We start from the raw sequence: 15381 nt of genomic DNA, 5'->3' as shown, positions 1-15381 counted from the left end.
TGTTTTCTACTGGTCCGTTAATTTTACAGATGGCACAATGTCCCCTTTATTTGCAGGGCTGAACTGTTGGGCTGCTATAGCAATCAGGATTTCCTAGCAAAACTGCACTGTGTACGTCAGGCTTTCCAGGTAATCAGTGAGCACCTTCTTATTATTTATGGAATGGTATGATTGATATTCTTATTAAGTGAGTGTGAGACATCTCCATATCAAGTAAATCAGTTTAACAACTGCACCAAACACACAGCTGTTCTCTGCTTTCATACAAACCATGAACACATCTGTATACAGTGGGATAAACTTACTAACATCCTCTCGCTTCTGTTAGTCCAATGAGTCCGTTCACTAAATAAACTGCTATGTTGCTGAGAGTAATGGAGACCACAAAATAATTTAGGAACTGGAGAGATTGGAAGTAGTTGTTAGTGAATCCTCCCATTGGGTAGATCAGGGCTCGACAAACCAAGGAGCCTGGGAGCCACTGGCTCCTAGAATTTTACCATAAATCTATATAAAAATACCACTGTCTGACTCCTAAAAGTATGTCTGGCTCCTACATATTCTTTCTGGCTCCTAAATTTTAAACAGATTTGTCGACCCCTGGCGGTAGATTAAAAAGAGCAGGAGAGAGGTTGTACAATAACTATAGGTCTATATAAACAGGGTGTCTGGGGTCATGATAATATTTTTTAAATTATATTCACACTGTTTTTATTTTTATTGTATGTTAATGGGACATTAAATAGTTTGAGATTTTAAGTTAATGGGTATCATCATGTTGTAATTTAGGTTTTCCCTTTATCTTGCTCTTCTGCTGAGGACAATTAGGGACATATATAAATCAGGCAATAAACAAGGCACCGTTTTATTACCTGATTTATATCCAGCTCTAATTGTCCTCAGTAGAAGGGATAGATAAGAGGAAAACTTAGGTTTCAACATGGCGTCACCCATTAGCTTATAGAGCCAAAAATCTAACACTTAGATATTCAATATTTAAACAACTAAAATAATTGAAAATATCTATAATATTTGCTTTGAATACATCATATCTAGAATTTCTTTACTGTTTAATATCCCTTTTAAGGTTTTACTTCAGGATTCAGGCAACCAAATGTTCTTTGGAGAAGTTGGGAAACAGATGGTGTCTGGGCTCATGCTAAAAGCTGAGAAGGTAAAACACAGACAATAGGGCATTGCAGCTTGTGCGTAAGGGTCTTTACCGTTTTAGTTTATATAGAGATCGACACAGAACAATAACGGTATAATATATTAGTATTTACACAACACGTACTTACTGACTTGTCTCATATATAGAGACCGACACAGCACAATAACTGTATAATATATTAGTATTTACACAACATGCACTTACTGACTTGTCTGTCATATATAGAGACTGACACAGCACAATAACTGTATAATATATTAGTATTTACACAACATGCACTTACTGATTTGTCTCATATATAGAGACTGACACAGCACAATAACTGTATAATATATTAGTATTTACACAACATGTACTTACTGACTTGTCTGTCATATATAGAGACTGACACAGCACAATAACTGTATAATATATTAGTATTTACACAACACGTACTTACTGACTTGTCTCATATATAGAGACCGACACAGCACAATAACTGTATAATATATTAGTATTTACACAACATGTACTTACTGACTTGTCTGTCATATATAGAGACTGACACAGCACAATAACTGTATAATATATTAGTATTTACACAACATGTACTTACTGACTTGTCTGTCATATATAGAGACTGACACAGCACAATAACTGTATAATATATTAGTATTTACACAACACGTACTTACTGACTTGTCTGTCATATATAGAGACTGACACAGCACAATAACTGTATAATATATTAGTATTTACACAACATGTACTTACTGACTTGTCTGTCATATATAGAGACTGACACAGCACAATAACTGTATAATATATTAGTATTTACACAACATGTACTTACTGACTTGTCTGTCATATATAGAGACCGACACAGCACAATAACTGTATAATATATTAGTATTTACACAACACGGACATACTGACTTGTCTGTCATATATAGAGACTGACACAGCACAATAACTGTATAATATATTAGTATTTACACAACACGTACTTACTGACTTGTCTGTCATATATAGAGACAGACACAGCACAATAACTGTATAATATATTAGTATTTACACAACACATACTTACTGACTTGTCTGTCATATATAGAGACAGACACAGCACAATAACTGTATAATATATTAGTATTTACACAACACATACTTACTGACTTGTCTGTCATATATAGAGACTGACACAGCACAATAACTGTATAATATATTAGTATTTACACAACATGTACTTACTGACTTGTCTGTCATATATAGAGACTGACACAGCACAATAACTGTATAATATATTAGTATTTACACAACATGTACTTACTGACTTGTCTCATATATAGAGACTGACACAGCACAATAACTGTATAATATATTAGTATTTACACAACACGTACTTACTGACTTGTCTGTCATATATAGAGACTGACACAGCACAATAACTGTATAATATATTAGTATTTACACAACATGTACTTACTGACTTGTCTGTCATATATAGAGACTGACACAGCACAATAACTGTATAATATATTAGTATTTACACAACATGCACTTACTGACTTGTCTGTCATATATAGAGACTGACACAGCACAATAACTGTATAATATATTAGTATTTACACAACATGTACTTACTGACTTGTCTCATATATAGAGACTGACACAGCACAATAACTGTATTATATATTAGTATTTACACAACACGTACATACTGACTTGTCTGTCATATATAGAGACTGACACAGCACAATAACTGTATAATATATTAGTATTTACACAACACGTACATACTGACTTGTCTGTCATATATAGAGACTGACACAGCACAATAACTGTATAATATATTAGTATTTACACAACATGTACTTACTAACTTGTCTGTCATATATAGAGACTGACACAGCACAATAACTGTATAATATATTAGTATCTACACAACACGTACTTACTGACTTGTCTCATATATAGAGACTGACACAGCACAATAACTGTATAATATATTAGTATTTACACAACATGCACTTACTGACTTGTCTGTCATATATAGAGACTGACACAGCACAATAACTGTATAATATATTAGTATTTACACAACATGCACTTACTGACTTGTCTGTCATATATAGAGACTGACACAGCACAATAACTGTATAATATATTAGTATTTACACAACATGCACTTACTGACTTGTCTGTCATATATAGAGACTGACACAGCACAAAAACTGTATAATATATTAGTATTTACACAACATGCACTTACTGACTTGTCTGTCATATATAGAGACTGACACAGCACAATAACTGTATAATATATTAGTATTTACACAACACGTACTTACTGACTTGTCTGTCATATATAGAGACTGACACAGCACAATAACTGTATAATATATTAGTATTTACACAACACGTACATACTGACTTGTCTGTCATATATAGAGACTGACACAGCACAATAACTGTATAATATATTAGTATTTACACAACACGTACTTACTGACTTGTCTGTCATATATAGAGACTGACACAGCACAATAACTGTATAATATATTAGAATTTACACAACACGTACATACTGACTTGTCTGTCATATATAGAGACTGACACAGCACAATAACTGTATAATATATTAGTATTTACACAACACGTACTTACTGACTTGTCTGTCATATATAGAGACTGACACAGCACAATAACTGTATAATATATTAGTATTTACACAACACGTACTTACTGACTTGTCTCATATATAGAGACTGACACAGCACAATAACTGTATAATATATTAGTATTTACACAACATGCACTTACTGACTTGTCTGTCATATATAGAGACTGACACAGCACAATAACTGTATAATATATTAGTATTTACACAACATGCATTTACTGACTTGTCTGTCATATATAGAGACTGACACAGCACAATAACTGTATAATATATTAGTATTTACACAACATGCACTTACTGACTTGTCTGTCATATATAGAGACTGACACAGCACAATAACTGTATAATATATTAGTATTTACACAACACATACTTACTGACTTGTCTGTCATATATAGAGATCGACACAGAACAATAACTGTATAATATATTAGTATTTACACAACACGTACATACTGACTTGTCTGTCATATATAGAGACTGACACAGCACAATAACGGTATAATATATTAGTATTTACACAACACGTACATACTGACTTGTCTGTCATATATAGAGACTGACACAGCACAAAAACTGTATAATAGTATTTACACAACACGTACTTACTGACTTGTCTGTCATATATAGAGACTGACACAGCACAATAACTGTATAATATATTAGTATTTACACAACACGTACATACTGACTTGTCTGTCATATATAGAGACTGACACAGCACAATAACGGTATAATATATTAGTATTTACACAACATGCACTTACTGACTTGTCTGTCATATATAGAGACTGACACAGCACAATAACTGTATAATATATTAGTATTTACACAACACATACTTACTGACTTGTCTGTCATATATAGAGACAGACACAGCACAATAACTGTATAATATATTAGTATTTACACAACATGCACTTACTGACTTGTCTGTCATATATAGAGACTGACACAGCACAAAAACTGTATAATACATTAGTATTTACACAACACGTACATACTGACTTGTCTGTCATATATAGAGACCGACACAGCACAATAACTGTATAATATATTAGTATTTACACAACACGTACTTACTGACTTGTCTGTCATATATAGAGACTGACACAGCACAATAACTGTATAATATATTAGTATTTACACAACACGTACTTACTGACTTGTCTGTCATATATAGAGACTGACACAGCACAATAACTGTATAATATATTAGTATTTACACAACATCTACTTACTGACTTGTCTGTCATATATAGAGACTGACACAGCACAATAACTGTATAATATATTAGTATTTACACAACATGCACTTACTGATTTGTCTGTCATATATAGAGACCGACACAGCACAATAACTGTATAATATATTAGTATTTACACAACATGTACTTACTGACTTGTCTGTCATATATAGAGACTGACACAGCACAATAACTGTATAATATATTAGTATTTACACAACATGCACTTACTGACTTGTCTGTCGTATATAGAGACTGACACAGCACAATAACTGTATAATATATTAGTATTTACACAACATGTACTTACTGACTTGTCTCATATATAGAGACTGACACAGCACAATAACTGTATAATATATTAGTATTTACACAACACGTACATACTGACTTGTCTGTCATATATAGAGACTGACACAGCACAATAACTGTATAATATATTAGTATTTACACAACACGTACATACTGACTTGTCTGTCATATATAGAGACTGACACAGCACAATAACTGTATAATATATTAGTATTTACACAACATGTACTTACTGACTTGTCTGTCATATATAGAGACTGACACAGCACAATAACTGTATAATATATTAGTATTTACACAACACGTACTTACTGACTTGTCTCATATATAGAGACTGACACAGCACAATAACTGTATAATATATTAGTATTTACACAACATGCACTTACTGACTTGTCTGTCATATATAGAGACTGACACAGCACAAAAACTGTATAATATATTAGTATTTACACAACATGCACTTACTGACTTGTCTGTCATATATAGAGACTGACACAGCACAATAACTGTATAATATATTAGTATTTACACAACACGTACTTACTGACTTGTCTGTCATATATAGAGACTGACACAGCACAATAACTGTATAATATATTAGTATTTACACAACACGTACATACTGACTTGTCTGTCATATATAGAGACTGACACAGCACAATAACTGTATAATATATTAGTATTTACACAACACGTACTTACTGACTTGTCTGTCATATATAGAGACTGACACAGCACAATAACTGTATAATATATTAGTATTTACACAACACGTACATACTGACTTGTCTGTCATATATAGAGACTGACACAGCACAATAACTGTATAATATATTAGTATTTACACAACATGCACTTACTGACTTGTCTGTCATATATAGAGACTGACACGGCACAATAACTGTATAATATATTAGTATTTACACAACATGCACTTACTGACTTGTCTGTCATATATAGAGATCGACACAGAACAATAACTGTATAATATATTAGTATTTACACAACATGCACTTACTGACTTGTCTGTCATATATAGAGACTGACACAGCACAAAAACTGTATAATAGTATTTACACAACACGTACTTACTGACTTGTCTGTCATATATAGAGACTGACACAGCACAATAACTGTATAATATATTAGTATTTACACAAGATGCACTTACTGACTTGTCTGTCATATATATATATATATATATATATATAGAGAGAGAGACAGACACAGCACAATAACTGTATAATATATTAGTATTTACACAACACGTACATACTGACTTGTCTGTCATATATAGAAACTGACACAGCACAATAACTGTATAATATATTAGTATTTACACAACATGCACTTACTGACTTGTCTGTCATATATAGAGACTGACACAGCACAATAACTGTATAATATATTAGTATTTACACAACACATACTTACTGACTTGTCTGTCATATATAGAGACAGACACAGCACAATAACTGTATAATATATTAGTATTTACACAACATGCACTTACTGACTTGTCTGTCATATATAGAGACTGACACAGCACAAAAACTGTATAATACATTAGTATTTACACAACACGTACATACTGACTTGTCTGTCATATATAGAGACCGACACAGCACAATAACTGTATAATATATTAGTATTTACACAACACGTACTTACTGACTTGTCTGTCATATATAGAGACTGACACAGCACAATAACTGTATAATATATTAGTATTTACACAACACGTACTTACTGACTTGTCTGTCATATATAGAGACTGACACAGCACAATAACTGTATAATATATTAGTATTTACACAACATGCACTTACTGACTTGTCTGTCATATATAGAGACTGACACAGCACAATAACTGTATAATATATTAGTATTTACACAACATGCACTTACTGACTTGTCTGTCATATATAGAGACTGACACAGCACAATAACTGTATAATATATTAGTATTTACACAACATGCACTTACTGACTTGTCTGTCATATATAGAGACTGACACAGCACAATAACTGTATAATATATTAGTATTTACACAACATGCACTTACTGACTTGTCTGTCATATATAGAGACTGACACAGCACAATAACTGTATAATATATTAGTATTTACACAACATCTACTTACTGACTTGTCTGTCATATATAGAGACTGACACAGCACAATAACTGTATAATATATTAGTATTTACACAACACGTACTTACTGACTTGTCTGTCAGATATAGAGACAGACACAGCACAATAACTTTATAATATATTAGTATTTACACAACATGCACTTACTGACTTGTCTGTTATATATAGAGACTCACACAGCACAATAACTGTATAATATATTAGTATTTACACAACATGCACTTACTGACTTGTCTGTCATATATAGAGACTGACACAGCACAATAACTGTATAATATATTAGTATTTACACAACACGTACTTACTGACTTGTCTGTCATATATAGAGACTGACACAGCACAATAACTGTATAATATATTAGTATTTACACAACACGCACTTACTGACTTGTCTGTCATATATAGAGACTGACACAGCACAATAACTGTATAATATATTAGTATTTACACAACACATACTTACTGACTTGTCTGTCATATATAGAGACAGACACAGCACAATAACTGTATAATATATTAGTATTTACACAACATGCACTTACTGACTTGTCTGTCATATATAGAGATCGACACAGCACAATAACTGTATAATATTAGTATTTACACAACACGTACATACTGACTTGTCTGTCATATATAGAGACTGACACAGCACAATAACTGTATAATATATTAGTATTTACACAACATGCACTTACTGACTTGTCTGTCATATATATATATATATATATATATATAGAGAGAGACAGACACAGCACAATAACTGTATAATATATTAGTATTTACACAACATGTACTTACTGACTTGTCTGTCATATATAGAGACTGACACAGCACAATAACTGTATAATATATTAGTATTTACACAACACATACTTACTGACTTGTCTGTCATATATAGAGACTGACACAGCACAATAACTGTATAATATATTAGTATTTACACAACATGTACTTACTGACTTGTCTGTCATATATAGAGACCGACACAGCACAATAACTGTATAATATATTAGTATTTACACAACATGTACTTACTGACTTGTCTGTCATATATAGAGACTGACACAGCACAATAACTGTATAATATATTAGTATTTACACAACATGTACTTACTGACTTGTCTGTCATATATAGAGACAGACACAGCACAATAACTGTATAATATATTAGTATTTACACAACATGTACTTACTGACTTGTCTGTCATATATAGAGACTGACACAGCACAATAACTGTATAATATATTAGTATTTACACAACATGTACTTACTGACTTGTCTGTCATATATAGAGACAGACACAGCACAATAACTGTATAATATATTAGTATTTACACAACATGTACTTACTGACTTGTCTGTCATATATAGAGACTGACACAGCACAATAACTGTATAATATATTAGTATTTACACAACATGCACTTACTGATTTGTCTGTCATATATAGAGATCGACACAGCACAATAACTGTATAATATATTAGTATTTACACAACACGTACATACTGACTTGTCTGTCATATATAGAGACTGACACAGCACAATAACTGTATAATATATTAGTATTTACACAACACGTACATACTGACTTGTCTGTCATATATAGAGACTGACACAGCACAATAACTGTATAATATATTAGTATTTACACAACATGCACTTACTGATTTGTCTGTCATATATAGAGATCGACACAGCACAATAACTGTATAATATATTAGTATTTACACAACACGTACATACTGACTTGTCTGTCATATATAGAGACTGACACAGCACAATAACTGTATAATATATTAGTATTTACACAACATCTACTTACTGACTTATCTGTCATTTATAGAACCCAAAGGGATTTCTGGAAAACTACGAGGCAATGATGCAATACACTTTACGCGAGGACACATGGCCAACCACTCAGAAGGAGCTTGAAGGACGTGGGGTAAGGGCCTCCCTTCACCTGTGGTCTCACTGGCACTAAAACTATTTGTATTTAACTCTACACTTTGTACTTGTAACTGCATTTATTGTGTGTAATGTACATACCTGCAGTGCTATACACAAGTCTACACTTTGTACTTGTAACTTTATTTACTGTGCAGGTTCTTTCTGCAAGCAGAATCCATTACTATAAGGATTCTCAGATTGCCTTTATTTGAATGAAATCCTGCAAACAATAAACCTGTCGTTCCCCTCTCAGGTGGTGTGTATGAATTTCTTTGACATAGCCATGGACTTTATACTCATGGACGCCTTTGAAGATCTAGAAAACCCACCGATTTCTGTTATCGCTGTGCTGCGGAACCGCTGGCTTTCTGATAGCTTCAAAGAGACTGTGAGCAGAGAGCATGATATAAATTACTGAATATCACACCGTAATCGTTTTGTTAGCGTTTTTGTACTTTATTCTAATTGGTATTATGTAACTGTTGTAGGCACTGGTGACAGCTTGCTGGTCAGTCTTAAAAGCCAAAAGGAGACTTCTAATGGTAAGTACCTGTAGCAGTAACATGACTTATTTTATGTACCTATCCAGCCTCTCTCAGTCTGTGGGAAATACATCATTTACAGACAAATAGCGCTTATGGGTGTGCGAGAAATGAGTAAAATAACCAGAATGGGAAACAGTATAAAATCTCATGAAAATATACATCATTTGTAAAGCAATGGTAGGTTTTAGTGCGCTAATTGTAGTTCAGCCTCTTACTATATGATAGCATCGCTTTAGAGGAACGAGCAGGAGTGCAGTCTGATGTGATACAACTATATAATGCTTGTGACAGTCTACAGCTCAAGGTAGAAATGTAGTAATCGTGAAACCTGCAAACAGAATACAATGCACTTCCTAGAGAATAAAGCATATCAAGAGCCTCTGTGGTCAGCATTCATTCAGGTAGAGCAGGTGATTTTAAGACTCTTTGAAATGCGCTTCGTTTTCTTGGCATCGTTTGTTGAAAAATAATACGTACATATTCTGCACTAGCGGGATCTAGCTGCTGATTGGCGCCTGCACACATTTTTCTCTTGTGATTGGCTAATTAGAGTGTTTGAAATTATATGTTCTATCTGAATCACAAAAGAAAATGTTGGGGTTTCCTGTCCTTTTAAGCTCTGAGCAAAAGAACCGCTCAGTACTGCCTCTGGCAGATAAAGTAGCCTACGGACGTTTTTTTCTTCTCTTTTTATCTTTTCCTTTCTGTTGTCTCTCCTTTTCATCTTTTCTCTCTCAGGTCTGAGTTTATTTTAAACCCGTATTGAGGTACCATTACGGACACTCTCCTTGGATGTTTGTGTGCGCCTCGCAGAGGCCGCTGCTTTACATTCTGTGTGTTGTTCCTCTCATTAGTAGGCAGTTGGGTTAGCACAGCAAAGGAAGGGTTGTGTGATTTGTGACCATCTCTTGCAAATCATCTGAAGCCAGAGGTGCACTCTTCCTCAGTATGTACAAAAGTCGTGTCAGATTCTGGGCTAGATTTATCACGATGCCAAATTCCTGATCGTTTGAGCCTGCAGCTGATATTTTTTAAAGTAGTGGTTTAAACCTCTGCTTCCTAGTTCCCCCTCTGCTAACTTAAGAGTTGGCGTATAAAAATTACCCCAGACTCATTTGACTTGGGTGATTAACAAACCCTGCTCCGACGCAGTTGGTTGCACTAGGGTAGGGGGGGGGTTGGTGTTGCACAAGCATTTGCTTTTGCAACGGTAAATATGGGGAATGTGCCCCACAATTTGAGATGAAATGCAGACAGGTTTACAACATGTGAACCCTGTCCATCCGCAAATTGATAAATCTAATCCTTTGTATGATTTAGGTGTTAATTTCCTTTAATTGAATGTATCTTTTATTACAGGTTCCAGATGGCTTTATCTCCCATTTCTACTCCGTATCGGAGCATGTTAGTCCTATACTGGCATTTGGGTTTTTGGGACCTAAAGAAAATTTGACTGAAATCTGTACTTTCTTTAAAGTAAGACTTCTGCTAATTGGTCTACAAGTTACTTGTGTTTTTAATTAACACCATTGATTCAACCTATCAGTTTCACTGCACCGTATATAGTATCTGTAGAGACACAAACTAACAGGTTACATTTAGTTAATATGTATTTATAAACGTTTTGATTTGTGTGCTGTAGGTTGGTGTTACTAATCTTTTCAGTCTGTCTGTAACACTTTAAACGGACACAAAACCCATTTTTTTTCCTTTCATGATTCAGATACAGCAGAAATATTAAGCAACTTTCTAGGAGCCGGCCCATTTTTGGTTCAGCACCTGAGTAGCACTTACTGATTGGTGGCTACATTTAAAATAAAGATAGCAAGAGAACGAAGAACAATTTATAATAGAAGTAAAGTAGAAAGTTTTTAAAATTGCTGCTCTATCTGAATCATGAAAGAAAAATTTTTTAGGTTTGTGTCTCTTTAACAGCTAGCAAATGTATTTACCCATCACAGATGAATATAATCTGTTATTCGTGATTGATTTTTTTTTCTCTTATCAACAGCACCAGATTGTGCAATATTTGAAGGACATGTTTGACTTGGATAAAGTCAGATACACCTCAACCCAGTCTTTAGCAGAAGACATTCTACACCTTTCCCGTAGACGGAGCGAGATTCTCCTCGGTTACTTGGGTGTGGATTCTGTAAGAGAAATGAATGGCGATGTGTCGGCTGAACTCTGACGGAGGTTAATTTCTGACCACCTAAAACTCACACAGCACAAACCTGGGATAGCGTTAGCCACGCCTTAGTCCACTAATGTCTTTGAAGAGAGAAAAAAAAAGGTTTCTTGGAAGCTAAAATAAGATTACAGCATAAAAGCCTTATTAATTGTTAAGGGAACAGCGCAATACAAAAAGTGCACATTCTTTACTGGATGCCAACAAGAAGAGTTCACGCCTTTGCAAATACTTTGTGCTTTGAACACTTTTTTTTTTTTTTTTAAACTTTATTTCAGTCCAAACCGTTTTACTAACAGAATGTGTTTTAACTTTGAATTTTTTTTTTCTATTCAATCACAGTTCCACAAACTAAATGTATATATAGATGTTTTTATTATCTGATTACATAAAATGTGAATAGACTTTATATATGTTACATGAAGAAATTCAATTTATCAAGGTAAAACAAATACATAGCAGATCAAATCTGTGTCTATAACATATATTGAGATATTACTAATAAACCATATCGGATACTCTACCCTAAGCATGGGCTGTCTAGAACAGGGTTCTTAAAACTTTTTACCCCAAGACCCAGTACAATGATACCACATACCTTTGCAACCCTTTTTTAGGCTTGGTCTGAAGATTTCTGAAGTAATATACAACAAGATAGCTGAAAAATGCTGGCAAAGTAAGTAAAATGTGTGCATACTTTATTCCTGATTGCAGTCAAACTTAGTGTTGTAAAAGGTAACACACACTCTCGTATACAGTACATGCAACACACATACACACTCTCAATACACACACTCATATTAAACATACACAACCATACAACACACCCCACATGCACTCTCAATATACACACCCACACCACACACTCTCTCATACAACACACCCACACCACACACTCTCTCCACACACTCTCTCATACAACACACCCACACCACACACTCTCTCATACAACACACCCCACATGCACTCTCAATATAAACACCCACACACTCTCTCATACAACACACCCCACATGCACTCTCAATATACACACCCACACACTCTCTCATATAACACACCCAGACCACACATTCTCTCATACAACACACCTACACCACACATTCTCTCATACAACACTCCCACACCACACACACTCTCATACAACACCCACACCACACACACTCTCATACAACACACCCACACCACCCACTCTCTCATACAACACCCACAAGTTGCGACCCAGTAATAGGTCCCAATCCATAGTTTGAAGAACCCTGATCTAGAAGAAATACTGTGTGATACTTTTTTAGACTTAGCTGAATGTGTTTCTGACATTTACAAATCTTTCTGTATACCCACGGTGGGTGAGATTCTTCCAGGTCACCTGCTGGTGCTACAGCTATGAGAATGTAACGGAAAGAAGAAATACAAATGATCATCTTCATATAACAGTACAATGGCAGAATAAAAGCAGAATACAATCATTTTAACAAAAACTTAAAACATACAGCAGTGTAGAGGTTTTTTCCCCCTCCAGTACAAGTCGGGGGTCTTTACTGTAACTTTATATGAATGAGCACACATAGGAGTGTGCTGGGTGGTGCGATGCTCCGTGCGCCATGAAACAAGCAGGTCTTGTTTATACTTCTACAGCAGCATCACGCAGACACAGAGCTTAAAGGGACACTGCACTCATTATTAAATGTATGAAGTAACTTCTGTATAAATTTGAGATGCCAAACTGATGGCACGTGCACAATTTGCAATCTTAAAAGTCTTTACCCTAATGAACTATTACCTGCTCAGATACAGTGGAGGGTTCTATCTGTGTGTGGGGTATAGCTGGTTCTTATGAAACAAAGCCTGCTAATACTGCAGTAGTCAATACCATCTGCTATGCCCTAACAGTCATTTTCCTGGTGTGTTTGATGAATACAAATCTATGTATTTAGTTGGCAGAATTGCTAATGTATCACACACATAATTTGCTTTTTCGTCTGCTAATGTTTAGTCTCGTTCAGTTGCAAGAAGCTGTGTTTTATTCCTGTCAATCACTGAGTTTTCACCCTGTGTTCCTTGGTTGAATAAATCTGATTATTGACACTAATTTGCTAATAAAGAGGTTTATACAGACTACTTGTACAATACAAGGAAATACTGCTAGATCTAGAACTGAAATCTAAAGCTGATGGTTTGTCTTCATTAAACTGATCAATATTTATAGTAATTGTGAAAACGTGTTTTGTTCTTTTTGTATTTAAATGGTTTCCAGCTTGTCATTCCTTACAAACTCCCAGCAACTGCTAGATTTGTGCTATCAAATAAAAAAGTATATTTGTGTGTGTGTGTGTGTGTGTATATATATATATATATGTATATATATATATGTATATATATATATATATATATATATATATATATATATATATATATATATATATATATAATATACACACATATATATATATATATATATATATATATATATATATATATATATATATATATATATATAATATACACACACCAATGTTCCCTCTTTTTTTCTTCTTCTTTTTTTTACAGCTGTGCAAACCTGCTACTGCTCTGAACAAAAAATATATAACACAACCTGACAGAACTTAAATATTATATAATATTAATATGCAATTAGACGTTTTAAATAGAATGGAATATTTGCTTCAGAGAAGTTTAAAGGGAATGTATTTTTGTACAGTAGGCCCTAAAAACCATGACAGATCAGATATCATGTGAAATTGAGCTACAACCTTGTTGCTCCTATACATTCCAGAGCTACAATAAAATATATAAGTGCAATACATCATGTATCAGTTAAAAACTGGCTTATATGAATAATATACGTAGTAGCTACCCCTACCTATCAGCCAAACAACAACAACAAAAGGGCATACTATTAGGCCTCTATGGTAAATATAATAGGGGAATATGGCATTGGCAACTGAATAGTTAAACATATAACTAGCAGTGTGAGTCAGCTAAGGACACAGAATATCTAAACATACAGCAAATTAGCAACTATGGAATATATAGCTGAAATGACTTCACTGTATTTTCTACCATATACAACTATGGAATATATAGCTGAAATAACTTCACTGTATTTCCTACCATACACAACTATGGAATATATAGCTAAAATGACTTCAC

General features: G+C 33.9%; 1 protein-coding gene across 1 annotated transcript in view; it reads left to right on the top strand.

Annotated features, from left to right (window-relative positions):
* The window catches only part of MIGA2 (mitoguardin 2), a 37090-nt gene extending 22641 nt beyond the window's left edge, over positions 1-14449 (top strand). The window contains exons 10-16 of the mRNA XM_053695979.1: positions 57-129; positions 1088-1174; positions 9398-9496; positions 9755-9889; positions 9990-10043; positions 11406-11522; positions 12058-14449. Coding sequence (XP_053551954.1) covers positions 57-129; positions 1088-1174; positions 9398-9496; positions 9755-9889; positions 9990-10043; positions 11406-11522; positions 12058-12237 — 745 coding nt within the window. The 3' untranslated portion in view covers positions 12238-14449. The remainder of the gene's footprint in view (positions 1-56; positions 130-1087; positions 1175-9397; positions 9497-9754; positions 9890-9989; positions 10044-11405; positions 11523-12057) is intronic.
* The last annotated feature ends 932 nt before the right edge of the window (positions 14450-15381 follow it).

Source organism: Bombina bombina, chromosome 12 (genome assembly GCF_027579735.1).
Source record: "Bombina bombina isolate aBomBom1 chromosome 12, aBomBom1.pri, whole genome shotgun sequence".
Lineage (NCBI taxonomy): Eukaryota > Metazoa > Chordata > Amphibia > Anura > Bombinatoridae > Bombina > Bombina bombina.
Note: the sequence above shows the minus strand (reverse complement) of the source record. Positions and strands in the feature narration are given on the sequence as shown.